The 18,814-nt window shown below is 35.7% G+C and overlaps 1 protein-coding gene across 2 annotated transcripts; it reads left to right on the top strand.

The window, feature by feature from the left end:
* Positions 1–16,369: 16,369 nt before the first annotated feature.
* Positions 16,370–18,814, top strand: LOC100255447 (ethylene-responsive transcription factor ERF062-like). Of its 2 annotated transcripts, XM_010652041.3 has the most exons (2): positions 16,930–17,609; positions 17,724–18,814. In XM_010652041.3, the coding sequence occupies exons 1-2, from the start codon at positions 17,235–17,237 to the stop codon at positions 18,561–18,563; spliced, it is 1,215 nt and encodes a 404-aa protein (XP_010650343.1). In that variant the 5' UTR covers positions 16,930–17,234; the 3' UTR covers positions 18,564–18,814. The 2 variants fall into 2 exon arrangements, with proteins under 2 accessions (XP_002268004.1, XP_010650343.1); XM_002267968.4 differs by having other exon boundaries at positions 16,370–18,814.

Below are 18,814 nucleotides of genomic sequence, written 5' to 3'. Positions count from 1 at the left end.
ATCCTTCTCCTTGACTGTCTTGGTGAGTTTGGCGATAACGCGAGCCATCTCTGCTAATTGTTCCTCTATGGATATAGTGTCGATTGCCATTACCGGCATAGTCATCGAGAAGGGAGAAGTAAAAGAGTTGGAACAATTAGAGTAGTTTTCCTCCTTTGACATTCTAATTGGCGATCCGAAGTGTGAGTCGGTGCTAGAGTTGGCATTAGTAACAGAGCAAGGAGATTTATCCTCAAAGTCTTATAGTATTGAAGGGAGTTTTCCTCTACTACGATGACTATGGCTCTTTGCCCCTAGAGAGACCAAGGTGATAAGTAGTTGGCGTTCATCATGCGTTCTTACCGGTTTTAGCTAACAAGCAGACTCACTTATTTGTTTTGTTGAGAGTGAAGATGTTGATTTTGCTTTGCTACAAGTCATGGGGCCCGTAACGGCATCGTATGTCGATTGTCCAACGAAGATCTTGTCATTGCCCTTGTTGACATGCACAACTTGAGTTCTTTTGGGTGTCATCGATGAAATAGAGATCAATCTTCTAACAAAAGATATGAGAGGCAGAGATGTCCCATCGGGCGTGCCAGAAATTTGTACGCACAAATTTCGTAAATTTTGGTCCTACAAGATTAGCAAAACAAATAGGAAAATAATGCGAACAAAATATTTATTAAAATTAAAAATATTGTGGGTACAATCTAAAAAAAAATAATATTCTTTCCAAAATAATATTTTCCCTCTGATTCTTTTGCCTTGATCACACTTTGGAAGACGACGATGACATTTTCTTGATTTCAAATATCAATCGAGGGCCACAAGTGGCTTATTCCCGAATGAGCTTGTTGAATAGCAAAGAATGTGTGTAGCAGTTCTTTTGCCGTTTACTGAACTTGTAGGGAGATTTGATGAAGCTCTTTATTTTGTTGTGAAGCCATTTTTCTCGTACGAAGTTACCTTTGGATTTTCTCCTTAGGCTGGATTTTTCTGATTTTTGAATTTCCTCCTTCTAAATAGAAGACACCTCTATTTATATGTGAAGATAGGGAATTTGAATTGCTTAATTCAAGGGATTTAGTTCCATGATTTTAGCAAATTTTCTTCTCCCAAGAGGTTTTACCAACAAAATAATAATAATAATAATAATAATAATAATAATAATAATAATTTTCTTATTATTATTATTATCCTTTTTTGTAGTTGGAAATTAGGGAGAGGATTTTTTTTTTAATTTTAATTTATTCATTTTGAAGACCAAATTAGTGGTAATTTAATCTACTAATTTTTTTATGTCTATAGTATCATAACTCCTCATCCATCATGCTCTAAGCAATAATCTCCAACCTATTAGGATAGAGCCCTTAAAAACATGACATGATGTAATAAATTTGGAATTTATTATTTATTTAATGTTGTTCTGGTTTCACTTTTATCTATCCTTATTCCATGTATTATACTTTATGAACATTCTTGTCTGCATTTTTTGCATTATACGTGATTTAGGTGCATTAGGAGTTGCATAGAAGATCTAAGTCATGGGTTCCCTGCAAATAGATGACTTGTTCGCAACTAGTTCATGGGTTTAGGCAACACATTAGAGGTTGTAACGTACCACCTCTTAATTGGAGGGATGGCTAGTCTTAGCTATCGAGATGGGTTTCCCATGGTGAGTATAATGTGTATGGTTACACATTGGGTTGTACCTACGGTAAGTCATGATTTAAGGCTATCAAGTAGTCATGACCTCACCAAGCTGCTTCATTATGTTGTCTCTCAACCTTGAGAGAATATTGAGTTTGTGTTAAAGTTAGCAATGACTTTGACCTTCGAGTGAGATCGTAAGCTAATCATATATTCTCTATGGGTTAGGTCATTATTAATGAAAGTCGGTAGCAATAACTATTCTCAATAAAGGCACCATGATATCTCTTGGGATTGAGATAGTGTGTTCCCTTGAGTGATCTTAAGGAGGTATGTTCATGAAAACTATGACCATAGTAATTCTTTAAGTGAAACTTGACATAAGTTTTTTGAGAGCTAAGATATATCAATTGAACACACAATAGGAGGATCTATAATTCAAGGATGGTAGAGGTAGTCTTGAAAGATTGATAGCTTTCACCTTGTTAGACTATAGACACCAATTCATGGGGAGACTGAACACAATGGATAGCAAGTCACAAACCTAAGCACTTAGTGTCTCGTTGTTATTTACATAAGATACTGAAGTTCTGTTGATTCTCTATAGTGAGATGTTGAATTAACTTTAGAATTGGATTCTAAGGGAGCCATTATTCCTATGGGCCTTAATGGTCCCCATTTTGATCTCATATACCTTGTTGGCACATATTATGAGGGTTGAATTTACTTTAGGTTCACTTTTGTGCATATGAGCATTTTGGTAATTACGCAAGGTTGCATAAGGGTAAGTGAGCAAGGTATCTAGATTGGGCTAATCGATTAATTAGTAGGCCCTATTGGGTTAATTAATTGATTAGAACTCATTTTGGGCTAGATTAAGCAACTCAAGCCCATGTGGGCTCAAATCACTTAAGCCCACTTAGGAACCCTATAAATACCCCCTAGGGGTTAGGGTTTCCATAGCTTTTGTCTTCCACCATCTAGTGAGATTGAGAGCCATAGCCTCCACACTCTTTTCCTCCCCACCGAAAGTGTGCCAAAATCAAGGTTGGAGTCATCGGGCGGAAGACTTCGGGTTTATGAGACTTTTGTGATTTCGATATCATCTTCACCATGTGGATTTGATTAGCACTTTCTAAATCATTTTAAAGTATAAAAATGTTATTTTTCCATTGTGCATAGGATTTAGAAAAAGCTTAGGATAGTTGTGGACCCGCATTTTTCACGTGCGCCCCCACTCGATCGGTGAGACTCACTTTTATTCGTGAAAAAATAATTTTGGAAAAAATTAGAGTCACCACTTATTTTATTTTTATTTTAAAGGGAAAATAAAACAATAAAGAAAACCCTAAAAAAAATGACTCCAAAATTTTGGAAAAGCATGTCTTTGAAAAACCCGAGTCTAGGTCTGGAAATCAAATTACCTATTAGGAAGGTACCTCTAAAAGGTAGCACCCCTCTAAGCCCTACAGAGGTCTCTACTGACTATATTGAGGGAAAAGTGGCAATTAATTGTTTGATCATGGATACCTAGGTAGCCTAGGTGATTTCAAAAATAGCATGCCAAACAAGAAAAACTAATTACAAATCATAAAGAAGATTTGAGGTGCATACCTAGATTGCTTCTTAAGTGCTATCACAAAGCATCAATGTTCAGTTTGGAAATATAGCACACATGTGTTTTATCCAAGGGAATCAAGCATACATCTAAGCACCTAAGGATCACATCAAGCATAAATAAAACTCACAACAACAATGCATGTTCATAAAATTTTGAAAAGTAAGTGATAGAGACCGTACCTAGATAGCATGCATGATTTATAAGATTCCTCCAAATATGCTAAAGTGGTTAGGACAAGCACAAATTATATAACATATCCATTATGTCTAAAATACAATGCCAAAGCCAAACATTGAGCTAAGATAAATCAAATGACTCCAAAAATAATAACAATTTCAAGTAAAGTATAAAACCATCAGCATGTAGTTAGAAAAGGAACCATCATAAAACAATTTCTAAAAAAATGGCTTAGAGTGGAATTTAATTATGAAAAATTTCAGGAAACAACTCCTATACATCTAAATCAATATATCAAAAATCAAACACTCATTCAAAGGACATATTGCAGCAAAGACACCTAAGGATTCTACAAAGTCCAGATTAGACAAGAAAAAGTGACATGCATAAATGAATTTTTTCAAAAAATAATAAATAATCACATAAAATCATAAAAAATAAAAAAAATCACACATGGATTTTAAAGTTTCTATATCACATGAAAAAAATTCCATGGTCAAATAGTACTCAAAAATACTTTTAAAACACTCAAGCTAATCAGATGTCCAGAATCAAGAATGCACAGTAGGAACGACTTTGAAAAAACATATCTCCCTCAAAGAGGTACATTTTTTAATATTTTATATGTCTAAGATCAATTTCAAGAAGCCTAGAATTGAGGAAAATTATTGAATCAAATTTAAAAAGTTGTCTAATATTTTATTTTTTCAAAAAGTTCTCAGGTGTCCAGAACTGGGTGAAAACGGAGCCCCCCTAAAGCCTCGTTTATATCTTCTATTCCAGAATGGCTTTCTAACTCAAACAAAACTTTAAATTCAAGTTCAAGAAGTGAGGAAAGTTATACAAGTTTTGGAAAATTTTTAAAAACATTCTAAAGTTGCTAAAACGAATTTTATCTAAAGGGTCAGAGGTTGAGTGTAAACTGGTAGCAAGAAAGAGTTTTGGAAATTTTATGTAGGGGTTTCATCAATCCCCAATTGATATACACGAATTTAGCCTTAAATTATCCCATTTGTTTGGGACCACAAGCCTGGATTCGTGTCTTATTCAAAACCAGAATTTTTATTGAAAACTGAGAAAGATACAAACCAATCAAGACATAGTTGCATATTATTTTTTAAAAATGAGATTTTGATTCTAAGGACTCTAAATGAATTATTTTTAAAATAGAATTTTCAAAGGTATATTTTGAGAAAATTATTTTATTTTAAAATAAAAGAAATTAATTTGAAACAATCAAAACATAAGAAACAAAATACCGAGCAAAATAGAAGAAAACAAATTCACAAAGTGAAATTTTTGACAACCGAACAAACCAAAGTGGTGAGAATGGAGGCCAATTTTAACTATTTTCCGATGACCCCTGAAAAGTAATTTTTATCAAAGACTACCAAAGCAATAAACTATTCAAACTCGGGCCAAATAAGCTAACAAGATACTCATCGAGAATTAGTGACTAATGTTCAAAAAACATGTAAATTAAGAGTAACAATCAAGAATTAGCAATGATCAATTAAACACACAAACGCATCTAGACTGATTAAAATTGACCAAATTAAATCAGGGCAAACATGAATTTTCAATCATAGAAATAATTTTATTAATGAGCTAATATTAAAGCAAATATTTAAATTGAATAGATGAGTGAAGCTAAATCAGAGTAAACTAAACATAGACACCTTCAAATATAGAATTGATTTTATTAATAACTTAAAATTATAAAAAAAAAAAAAAAAAAACACCTAAAATAATTAAAATGAATCAAATTAAATGAAAGCAAACTAAAAACAGAATATGAATTAATGGAATCAACTTCCTAAATAAATTTACATTATTAAAATGAAATCTAAGCTCAAAATGAATTAAACACTAATTGAGGCAAATCTAAAAATCAAATATTTAACACATGAGGTCAATTATTTTAACAAACTAAAATTTTACTTAAACCTAAAATTAAATTGAAAAACTATCCAAAACAAATTTTAAAACTAAAATATAAAATCAATCTCATTAACAAATGGATAAATAGATAACATATGAATAAATAAGTATGACTATAACGAAATATGAACTCATGGAATCAAAATTTTCAAATAAATTTACATTACTAAAATGAAATCTAAATTTAAAAATATTTTTAACACCAATTATAGCAATCCTAAAATCAAATATTTAACACTTAACATTAAATATTTTAATGAACACAAATTTTACTTAAACCAAAAATTAAATTAAAGAAAAACTATCTAAGACAAATTTTAAAACTATGTTAACCTATAACATAAATCTTGTTAATAAATGGATAAATAGTTAGCATATAGATAAATAAATCTCAAGTTTAACAATGACTTATAATGACATAACAGTAAATCCATAAAGAACTTTTAACATATTATTTGATGGATTAAAAAAATATAAGAGAAAAGCTCACCCAACCGGATAGGTGTACAGGCAATAGGCTTCCCAAAGTGGTAGCCGTGTTTGGTGCTGAAGATGCCTCCCGTGGAGGTCAAAGAAACAAGTCGGTTGTGATGCTATCGAAACAGTCCAGATGTGTGCGGCTGATGCGGTGAAAGCAAACAAGTGAACACCGGTTGTTGTGTTTGGAGCAAATCTGGATGCGAGCGGCTGGTCTTTCTCTTGTCTTTCAATGATGCGATTGTTCTGGAAATTTTCTCAATGGTACGGCTATTCTGAAAATTCCCTCGAGGGTGCGGTTGCACCTTGCACCTCCAGAAGTTGCTTCTCCTCAAGGGTACAGATGCACCTGTGCTTGCTTTCCAATGGTGCAGCTGCACCTTGCACCTCTAGAAGAAATGGTTTTGCTTCTCCTCAAGGGTGTGGCGGCACCTGTGCTTGCTTGCCAATGGTTCCCCTCACGCCAAGAATGGTGCAGTTGTTCTAAAAGAAAAGCTCTATGGTGCGGCTGCCTTCTCATGCTCAGAAAAAATCATCCTTTCTTAATTTCCTTTCTTTGGTGTAGCTGGTGTTCCCCTCAATGATGCGTTTTTCACCTCAAAATTGATGCGGTTGTTCTCCCTCCAATGGTGCATTTCTCACCTCAAGACTGATGTAGTTGTTCTTCTCCCAATGGTGTGCCTCTCATCTCAACACTGATGCGGCTATTCTCCTCCCAATGGTGTACCTCTCATCTCCTGACTCATGCGGTTGGTCTCCTAAAAAAAATCCTTTTTCAAGGGTGCATCTCTCACCTCAAGACTCATGCGGTTGTTCTCCTTAAATCTTTTTCAAGGGTGCGTCTCTCACCTCCAAACTCATATGGTTGTTCTCCTTAAATATTTTTCAAGGGTGCGTCTCTCACCTCCAGATTCATGTAGCTGTTCTCCTCAAAAAAATTCTTTTCAAGGGTGCGTCTCTCACCTATTTTTACCCTACCTAGTGCTTTCCTCTTCGTCTCCCCATGTTGAAAATGGAAGCAATAGCAGTAAAGTCCTCTTTTCCACTTTCGGATTACCCTCAATCTTTTCTCTATCATTGGTCAGACCTCTCCACGTGTTGGAAATGGAAGAATCAGCAGCAAAGTCCTCCTTCCCACTTTCAGATCACCCTCAATCTTTTCCCTATCATCAGTTAGACCTCTCCACGTGCTGGAAATGGAAGAATCAACGGCAAAGTCCTCATTCCCACTTTCGGATCACCCTCAATCTTTTCTCTATCATCAGTCAAACCTCTCCACATGCTGGAAATGGAAGAATCAACAGCAAAGTCCTTCTTCCCACTTTCGGATCACCCTCAATCTTTTCTCTATCAATGGTCAGACCTCTCCTTAATGGTGCATTTCTTTCCTTTTATTTTCTTTTCTCCATCACTTAATCAGCTTCTCTACAGCCACGGTGATGGAAAAAACGACAGAAAAAGGTTTCCTTCTCCTCTTCCAATCACCCTCCATCCCCTCTAATTTTCCTTTTTTCCTTTACCTCTCCTTTTCTCTCTTATGGAGCATGTGGGATCCATGCAAAACAAATAATAAAAAAAAAAAGTAAAAGGAAAATAAAAATACAAATAAAAGAAAACTATGGGTTAGAACAAATAAAATAAAATAAAAAAGAAGTATATAACTAAGAATTAAAAATTCTAAATATTTAATTTTAAACAAAATTAAAATTATAGATCATATGCAAAATTAAAATGAATTATCACTATCAAAATAAATTAATAATAGATAAATAAAAAATTAAAAAAAAAACGAAATGAATATGATTATTAAGCTCATGAAATTTTCTAAAAATAAGTAAATAAATGAATAAAACTAATAAATAGAGAGAGATAAAAACAAAAACAAAATCAAGTACATGCAAGCCATACGAGTCATGCAAAAAAAATGATATAAATGAGCCTAAGATGCCTAAATGGGCCTAGAGTGGTGCCTAATGGGTCAAGTGTACTTAAGTGGGCGTAAGGTGCCTAAGTGGGCCTAGGGTGGTGCCTAATGGGCCAAGTGTATCTAAACGGGCCTAGGGTAGTGCCTAATGGGCCAAGTGTATCTAAACGGGCCTAGGGTAGTGCCTAATGGGCCAAGTGTATATAAATGGGCCTAGGGTGCCTAAGTGGGCCTAGGGTGGTGCCTAAGTGGGCCTAGGGTGGTGCCTAAGTGATCCTAAGGTACCTAAGTGGACCTAAGGTGCCTAAGTAGGCCTATGGTGCCTAAGTGGGCCTAAGGTGCATAAGTGGGTCTATGGTGCATAAGTGGGCCTATGGTGCTTAAGTAGGCCTAAGGTGCCTAAATGATCCTAAGTCTAAATAGGAATGCCAAGAGTCACAATGGGGTTAGATAAGTCCCTCAACCAAAGTCCCCAAGGTGGCTTAAAAAAAAAAAAAAGACTACACGAGTAGTAATGGGCCACCAGGGAATTGTTGTAAAGTACTGAACAAATATCTAATAGGACATGTGCTAGGAAGACAAAATGGAGGGTCTACAATAGTTATGCATGTTCTTAACCTAATCCGAACTTGGGATATGGAGAGATCCGGGTTTTTCTCTTCACAACCAATCTCAAGTATCACCCATGTGTAAGCTGTCAAACACAATGTGTGAAATCATGGCCTTAGGGTGGACTCAAGACCTGGGACGAAATGTAGGCTAAGGTAATAAGGTGAAAGGAACGAAAAAAAACTAGACTCAATAATCTCGACGATACAATCCTCATACCCCTCATGCATGAGATGCAATGCATAGAAAACCTCATGAGTCATGGACTTAGGGGTGTTTCTCAAAGCCAACATCTCACGAGGTGAGAAAAGAAAGAAAGATCAAATGCAATAGACTCAAAGGAAGTACTAAAATGAAGTCAACATAAGGAAAAATGAGTACTAGTCAATCCACATCAAAGCATGGAAAGAGGGCACATCAAAATGAATGTAATGATGGACAAGGCAAGGATCCAAAGATCTTAAAGAAAGGTTACTCGCCTCTTGCACAAAAAATGAACGGGCAATTTATATCCTCACCCAAAAATATACATCAAGATAAGATCAAGTAAAATGTGGATCTCAGGGAGCTCACATACAAACTCTCACTGACACATAAACCCAAAAAGTAAATCTCCACATACATACACGTGTTCAAAGGAGAATGATACAACATACATACAAACAATGTGCTATTTTTGTTTTGTTTTGTTTTTTTTTTTCTTTTTGCTCATACTCTAATCAATACTGAACAATCTCCAATGAAAATACATAACCCAACTAAGTAAACTCTCCCCATAGTGTGATATAACATGAATCCTCACTAACAAGACAACCTTTCAAACTTAGATCTCTAAACCATTGCCTATGAAATGAAATAAGGAACAAATATTATTGTCCTCCATGTAGTAATGTGAAAAACCACCACTTAAGGTAAAGCAAAGACAGTGCCAAGTAGGCAATGATGAGGAAAAGGAAAAGAAGATGAACATTACAAGTGATGATGTGTGATGCAAGGAAAATGTATAATGATAATGTCAATGTGAAAATATCACACTAAATAAAGAGAGATAAGAACTAAATATATTTGTAAGGTCCAAAACCCATGAGGTATTTAATCAAAGCATGCAAGCACTACAAGGTCCCCAACCCAGTATAATAGGTAAATGAGGTGATAAAATAGAAAAAAGCTATAGTATATGTGTGAGGCTCAAAAGGCTAGCAACAAGTAATTCTATACAGGTAAATAGACTCATGAAACAATGGCCACCCATTCTTTGACCGTAACCTCGAACATTGCACTCTCAAGATCTCACATGATCGATACTAAAGACTGACATCCATCCAATGTAGCCATATCAACCTTTTCAAATCAATGTGCAAAGGTCTCAATCTGAATACTTTGTAATCTCTCCATCCATCTCAACTATAGCATAGTCATCAAGCTTATAAAGAAATCAAACCATTCTCTCATCACAAGCCTCTTCTTATAATGCCAAACTTACCTTGGGTCCAATCGTCTCAAACTCTACCTAGTTAGATTGAAGAGAGAATGTACAAGGCTAGAATATATGGAGAAAGGTCAAGTAATAATGCAAAGGGTGATATTGTGTAAAGCTCACCATGGATAGGTTGTAAAGTTTAAAAGGTTCAGGTGTAGGTGTGGATATGTATAAGATGCTACTCTAATCACAAAGGTGAAATGTGTCATAGTCCCAAACTTCCTCAGCCGATCTCCTGATCCTAGGTTAAAAGGCTCGATATTCCTCATGATAGGTCAAGCCCGAGTAATCATGATAGGTCAAGCAAGTGAAAGATGTCTCATATCAACAACGTAACACACATCAACACAAACGATGTAAAATATACTCATAAGAAAGAATATATATACTCATAATAAAAAGATCATATCACTGAATGAACTAATAAGTACATCATACATAAAGGACTACGAACAACTGGACTCTTAACATGAACTATAAACTACAACTCTAAACCAAAATTGGACTCAACAAAACAAAAAGAACAACTTTGATGACTTCCACAACCAAACCAAAGTGCACTCTATATTGAAACTCTGCAAAGTGATGTACCCATATCAACTAAAAGAAAGCCTCAATTAAGAAAATCTCAAAATGTCACGCGATCCCTGAATATCATCAACATCCATAATGCTCTACTGAAGACCAGGAGGTGGGGGAACAACATGCATAGAATGTGTAAGCAAGGGATTAACGGTCACACTTAGTTCAACTAAGTTGACCAACCCAAAATCAATCAAATCCTATATGGCATTGCAAAGTGAAAAGCAATAATCAATAGCATGTCCCTGAGTCTAATGAAATGAATAGTGCTCATGTAAATGAAAATGATGAGGAATAGGATGTTGCAAGGGGCATGGTGCCAAAGGAACAATCAATCCAACGTCTCTGAGCTTCTCAAACCAATTAAGGGTTATAGATTGAAGTGAGATCACATAGAAATTGTAAAGAGATCTCAAACCTATTAAGAGGTTCTCATTGAGGAGAAAGCCTAAAGTGTCACACTATTCTTGATCTCTCTTTCAAGGATTCAATATTTGAATTTTGGGTTAAATACCTTTATCCTCTCAGTGAGGCTGAAGTGATCCACTAGAGCAATTGAAGGTTATTGTGTCACAAATGTGAATAAAGTTGTAGGTATTAGAGAATAAGTCTTTAGGGTAAAGCGACCAAGTAAATCTATGTTACTTGATTTTGTATAGTGGATTTTGATTAGTAGGTCTTAGACCTTATGGTTTTTTATCTCCACAGTTAGAGTGAGGGTCATTCACGTAAAAATCTAGTGCCCATTTCATATTTATTAATTTCATTACTATATCTTTGATTGGTTGATTATCATTTTTATCTCTAACATCTCGTAAGTTATCCATAAAAAATAAGAATTATATTTTTATATTTAAAGATTTCAAGTATAACCCATTTGGTTATACGGAATATCTATGGGATCTCTTAAGATAAAAATTGAGGATAATATATATGAATCTTTATTTTAAAATTTTAAAAATCATCCATTCACACATCCCTCCATTTCCTCTTAGTGTTCCTTGTTGGACTTTTGGTTTTTTAGCTATGAAATGATAGTTAGAATCTTTGTGATTCTAATGTAGTTTGGGTTCCTATAGAAGCACTTGAAGGGATAAAACTCATAGGTGTAAATTGGTTTACAGAGGAACAAAGGAGTAGATGGAAATGTTAGGATTATTGTGGCTAGGTTATAGGTAAAGATTATAGTTCGAAACATTGTTTCTACTATAGAAAAAGTTTACACTAGTAGTCATACTCAAATCCATCAGAGTACTTATATCCATTGCGATGTATCTTATTTATGAAAAATTGCAATAGGATGCCAAGATAGTGTTCTTAAACAATTATCTTGATATTAGCATATTTATGATGTAACCAAATATTTTCATAGCAAAAGGTCATGTGTGTACAAGAAGGTGTAAGGAAGCATGGTAGTGTTCTAAGATCTTGTGTTGAAGATGACAGTCTACTCGTTAAGAATAACATGCGGATATTATCAATTAAGATTTGGTTGTCAACTCAGTTCTAGAAAGGACACAATATATTCTTGAGTTTGAAGTCCTTGAGAATTATAAAAATAGGAAAATCACATTATGTCAAGCATATACTCAAGTATCTTTGGAGAATGAGGGACTATGTGCTTGTGTTCCAAAGTGTTGGGATGGTATAGAGAGGTGACGTAATGGTTGACAAGATACCTGTTGTAGAGAACTTGGTGGATCCCTTTACCAAGACATTGACAGGGACAATTTTTGTTGGTCATAAGGTTAACATAGATTTCAAATGAGTATCTAGTATGCTTTAATAACATTATACTTTTAGGTCTAGTGAGAGAATGTTAATATAAAACTCTTAAAAGGATGACATGATGTAATAGATTTGGAATTCATTATTTATTTAATGATATTCTAGTTTCAATTTTATCTATCTTTATTCCATGTATTATGCTTTATAAGCATTCCCGCCTAGCATCTTTTGCATTGTATGTAATTTAGGTGCATTAAGAGTTGTAAGGAAGGTCCAAGTCATGGGTTCCTTACAAATAAATAACTTGTTCACAGTCGGTTTGGAGGTCTAAGCAACCTATTAAAGATTATAGTGCATCACCTACTAATTGAAAGGATGGCTAATCTTGGCTATTAGGATGAGTTTAAGCGCACTAGTGTGTATGATTACACATTAAACAAGACCTATAATGTGTCATGATTTAAGGCTATCAAGTAGTCATGACTTTATTAAGCTGATTCATTATATTATTTCTTAACTTTGAGAAAATATTGAGTTTGTGCTAAAGTTAATAGTGACTTTGACTATTAATCATATGTGGCATTTTTATATGAAGTGTTCAAAGATTCCAATTCTAAAAATGTCATTATTAACATTAATCATATGTGGCATTTTATAAGTGTTAATGATAAAATCGATCAAAGATGATGGTTCTACAAGTGTCAATATTTTTTCAAGACGAGAAATTTGTAAAAATTATTTTATTAGAAAATGTTATTCTATAAGTATCATTGTTAATATTAATAAAAATGGTGCTTCTAAATCGTGTATTTCCATCCCTTATAGTGATTTATCATTTAATGAATAATTGAAAAAATGATCAATTATTGATAATAATCGAATTAGAATGTTTTCTATTATGTATATAAGGAAAGTGTTAAAAATTGTACTTAGGGACTCTACATTTCATTTTCAGTGCTATTGCTCAAGTGATGGCCACATGCTTCTCAGTATTGAGATAAAATTCTATCTGTATCAAAACATTAATTAAAGATGATGCTTGTTAAAAGCGTTAACATTGAACATACGATGAAAGAATATAAGATAACATTTTAGGGAACCATCACATAACTTTTTTGACACGCTTTTTAATAGTGATCTTGCAACAATACAAGTATACATACTAAATTAATACAGTATATTTTAATCTATATGCCTATTTATACTTGGAGAGGAAGGGAGAGAGAACATGTAAAGGCAAGCATCTAGTGGTGCGTGCAGTGGTCCAAAAATTGCTGAACCGCCAGGACATCATCGTGCCATCCACGCCACTTACCTAGCACGTTATAATTGAATAAACAACCCCAAACCCACGCGCCTCCATCGTCCTGCAGCCTCTCTTTTTCTGCCATGCCTCAACAATGAGCCTCTCTACCTACACCTGCATGTAATACCCAAAACAAAAAATGAAACATGACTTCATCAGGGTCCCAAAACTCTCTTTTCTTTTGGCAGCCCCTCCCTAAAGAACATATAATAATTATTATTATTTGGCCTCCACTGTACTCTCATTTGTCATGTGTTGGTGCTTGGCATACAAGACAAATAAAAATACCAAGAAAAAAACAAGTCAATGAGATAATTAAGAAAAAGTGATCGAACATTTATTTTCTATGAATGATGGAGCTGTTGTGTGTGGTTTGCTCAATTGTACGATACATTAAAGAAGGTTTTGTCATTTGGAAAGACATGGTTGAACTAAACAGGCTTATCCTAGGACTTACATGTCAAAGGGGACTGAATGCACATACAACAGCCGTAGTTGATACAAAGCCTCACAGCTAATTGATGACCTTTCATGCATTTATTATTTGGAAAGACAGTGTGTTCTGTTAGGTAATTTTATACTTAGCCTCCAAACTTGTTTCCATTACTAATAGAAAAAGGTGTTAGTGGCCATCCATTGGTGCCGAGTCACCATCACTGTGACGCGTGGAAGTGTTCCATTTGTCAGCCGCTTCTTCTTTTAACATGTTCCTTTCTGTCACCTAATAGATCAGTGTCTTAGATTCAAGTGGGCTGGCCCACTTTTGGCTTTTCTTAAGCCCACCATTTTGTCTACCCTTCTTATCATTTAAACTAATCAAATGATGATGATAACGGTAACGACATTGATAATCATGTTTTGTTAAAATAACCCATAAAGCGCAGTGGGTCTTGATAAAAACTACGTTTAATTATATTGGTGGAAGTCATGATGGTACTCATGAGGAGGTGGGCAAGTACTACTTGGTTTTCACAGGATAGGATAATCTTTTCTATTCTATCTTCCTGATGAGTTTGCTGCTTGTACACGGATACTGTACCCATGGACATTAATAATGGATGTACAAATGATGACCAAGCATGATATCTGCCGATAATCTAATGTATTTTCCTTATGCTTTTCCTCAAGAATTAATGGGTGGTTTTTCCATTTTTGTTTGACAATATTTAGGCTTAGAAGGAGGGCATATAGATCATGCTCTGGGTTCACGGATGAGTATAAGACAGAGACTCTTAAAGGTAGATTCTCTTCCTAGACAAGAAGGTCTTGTTTTGCGCTAAAAAGAAGGGAAAGAGTAAGTGGTGCAAAACAAAAGAAAGAATCATTTGAACATGAAGGGTTCCACTTTGATGCAGTTCCTTTCATCTTTTACGCTCTTTATTTTTAATTATATTTTTTGTTATTTTCTTAGATGACTTTACACTGTGGGTCATGTTAGAATATTATTGCGTATTCTTTTATGTGTGGTGTTATAACTGGTTTAGAAGGGAAAGTTAAAAAGGGGTCCTTGGCATGAGCTTCCCTATTGAAAAAGTTGGGAGAAATTTGGAAGGAAGAAAAGTGGGAATAAGAATAATAGTACAAGGGAAGTTCACTGGTCAAATGCCAGGAGTGGTTGCACCAGACATGAAGGGCACCTGCTGCTTTGTGTTTTTGATAGTCAGCTTAATCTGCTAAAAGCATAGTTGTTTATTCTTATATCATCAAACTTTAACCAAATTCATTTGTGGGTAGTTGTGAGGATACTTGAGAAGCCAACAAACTTCTTGCAAACTCTCTCTCTCTCTCTCTCCCTCTCTGATCTCTTGGCACACCTAGAATATTCGCCAAAATAAGATCAAACAAAATGGAGACAAGATCTATAGAGGGTTCAATGAACACCAGTTGTAAACATATGGTAAAAATATAGTATATCCCCTACGATCAGTTGACATATATTCTTAACTCTTAAATCAAACAACCATTGAATAGTTTCAATTTAGTGATTAATATTTTAGGTATGACTTTTAATCATCTATACCTATATACATATATATTGGAAAACTTAATTAATAAGAATGAGCCCTATGTGCACACGCACCTTCAAGCACACAAAAGGCAGCAGCTATAGGATATATGCAGATAAAACAATAAAAACAGCATTGAAGAAGCCAACCAAATTAGGTGAAAATAATCTTTATACATCTTCACAGTTGAGGAACTGAGGCTGTGGAAGAGATTAAAACAAGACATGTTCTAAGCTGAAACTGTTCATGATTTGTCATGCATCCACCAGGTGTCTACTCAGTTCGATCCACATGTCTAATCTTGCTTTCTGAAGTAAAAGTAGTAGCAATGTGTTGCAGAATAAGAATTTGTGTTCTCTTCTGTCATCTTATTTTTGAAGCCGAAACCACTAGAAGGAATAAAGTAGTGTGTTTGAAATGAAACGAAATGGGAAAGCAAAAGCAACTTTAGGAAACATGGCCTCGTGTATGCTTAATAATCATCAAGAAATCTGATAAAACAGAAGCCAGCACCATGTGCTTGGCTCTATAAAAATATTAGTGTTGGGCAAACAACAAAACGAACCTGGTGGTAAACTACCCAAAAAGAGAAATAAAGAGCTGCTCAGGAATCTACCCCCCTCTCTCTCTCATATGGGATGCACCTCCCTTGGAAGGTTACCGATCCAATGAATCAAGAATGTTCTTTACTTAACGCACAAAACTTAAGGTGACTGAAAACCAACATCCCACTCAATTATGAGGATTCTAATCATTTGAGGCTCTAAGTTGGAGGTGGAGGTGGCCCATTGGCTGCCTCTACTTTCTGCCTTTCTAGCTTGAATTGATGATGAGGTGATAAACTGTCTTTCTCTCCATCTCAAAAGACACATACATATTCCACAAGAAAAGCCAAATAAGGTATACCTGTATGTGTTCATGGTCTTAGCAATTTATCTAATATATTAATATTAGAGGGACAAAAGACAGCCATGATTTCCTCGCACAAGTGAAATAAAATTCATTATAAATTTGTATGAAGGCCTAACCTGTTCAAAGCTAATGATGATGATGACAATTCATGGGTTACAACAAGATGGGTTCTCCATCATCTCTTCACCTGCAAATTAATCAGGTCCACATTAAGTGGACCGCAGCTTAATCTAGCAATTAATTTGGGAATGAGCGCACGATAGATTAGCAGCTGAAATTGTTGTTATTCTTAATACATAAATAATGCCAATAACACCAACTGCAGGGGTCCAGAACTGAAGGTTCTTATATAAAAATGAAAGGTATAATATCTATATTAAATTCAATTAGGAAAGTAAAAGGTGGGAAAAGAGCATGTGGGTGTTAGAGAAAATCACATGATCATCTGATTAAAAAAACCACCAAATAATGCCATAAATTTTAAGAAAGGTATGAGGTTATTTTAGTCCCACTCATGCAAAAAAAATTTACCGATCCATGTCCATCCCATCTAAAGCCCTTGAAGACAAGTAAAACCAAGAAGATATGGCTACCACGAATGCGTGGAGAAGTTGGAAGTTGATGAGGAAGCCTTTCCTTTTGGGAGAGCAGGCTGACTCAGGAGGATGACTTGTTATATATAGAGGAAAGTAGGTTCGCTAATTTTCTAATGAGGCTTAAAAGCTGTCTCATGATGTAGGATAAAGGCTAAATATAAATAGCCCCAGTTCCTTCATTGCATCATTTCTGTGCCTTTCTTCGTCTTTCTTGTTTATCACTCCAAGTTCATACGCACTAGCATGGAGGATCAATTCCCTAAGATGCAAACCTTCTTGAGAAAGGAATTGCCATCGTATTTTCAGGGGCCAGTGGGTTCGAGATTCTTTGGAGATGCCACCATCTGGGATGGCCTAGCTGAAAGCGCATCTTGCAACCATGTCACTGGCAGCAACGTGAAACTATCATCGTCATCACCTGATAGTTTGTTTTCAAGCTCCGAATCTACTTCTTCAGTGGATGAGGCTTCTGCTTCCAATTTAGTGAAGAACATGCCAGAATTCACTAGAGAAGATCCCCTGCAAACGCAGCATGGTGTTCCATTTTTCTCCGGATCTAATTCTGTGAACCTGAGTGGGGCTTCAAGTACTTCAGATGTCAATCAAAGGTTCATTCCTGTAAATTTCTTGGAATCCTTCCCAGAACTAACACCAGCTCAAGTGTCTGGCCCACCTTCTCCTTCTTCCTCATCAACTGCTTCAAATTTCCCAAATTTAACTTTGTTTTTGCAGGAACCTTCTACTGTCGTCATAGATCCATCAACACAAATTGCCAACTCGCTTGGCAGGAATGAAAAGTGTGAGCCCATGTCATCATGTCCTTTATTCCCCACACCCCAGCTGAGCCAAAGCCAGCATCTTCCCGGATTTGAATGGCTCAAAATAAATCAAAGCCTTGCAAACCATCCCTCAAAAGGTCTGAGTGACTACTGGCTCAGCACTACCAAGACACAGCCCATGAAATACACGGGAAGAAGAATGCTGAATCACCAACAGAAAACTTCGCTGTCGTCCTCAGCATCGTCTCCGGGAAAGTTGTTTCGAGGGGTGAGGCAAAGACACTGGGGCAAGTGGGTTGCTGAGATAAGGTTACCGAGAAACAGGACCAGGGTTTGGTTGGGAACTTTTGATACTGCTCAAGAGGCTGCTTTTGCATACGATACAGCGGCCTACATTCTAAGAGGAGACTATGCGCATTTGAATTTCCCAGAGCTAAAGCATCAGCTTAAGGCCAATTCTACAAATGGAACCACGGCAGCCCTTCTTGAAGCAAAGTTACAAGCCATATCCAAAGGCATTTCAGCTCACAAAGAGCCCATTGCTCCTCCACCACCGCCATCACCAAAGCAGCACTACTTGCCTTACGACAATTCAAAAGTAGCGAAAGCAGTGAGCCAAAACCCCACAAGTAAGGAGTGGCAGCTTGAGTTGGAGTACAAAATTGCCCATGAGATTGTTGAGAACAAGAAAATCCAGGAGGTAGTATTGGACATGGACGGAGTTCAGTTAAGTAGAATGCCCTCCTTGGACATGGACGCAATCTGGGATGCCATTCTAGTCTCTGACTCATGAATTTATTTCCCATCATTTTCAAAAATTTAAATCGAAGATCATGCAGACGTTGTGTTGAATGGATTGTTGATTCTTCTCCATCAATGTTTTCTGCCCTTAGCACCACAATCTCCACATGATTTGCCACTCTATCTAGCCCATTAGATTGTTCTTGATTTCTTCTTTAATTCACACTGCCATATTTTAGGATCTGTGCTGTAGTCTCTCTTTGAACATGGTATTTGCTTAAATATATGATGTTTCTTGAGGCA

The sequence above is a fragment of the Vitis vinifera genome, chromosome 5 (genome assembly GCF_030704535.1).
Source record: "Vitis vinifera cultivar Pinot Noir 40024 chromosome 5, ASM3070453v1".
Taxonomy (NCBI): Eukaryota; Viridiplantae; Streptophyta; class Magnoliopsida; order Vitales; family Vitaceae; genus Vitis; species Vitis vinifera.
The sequence above is the reverse complement of the archived record's forward strand: the minus strand, read 5'-3'. Positions and strand labels throughout refer to the sequence as shown.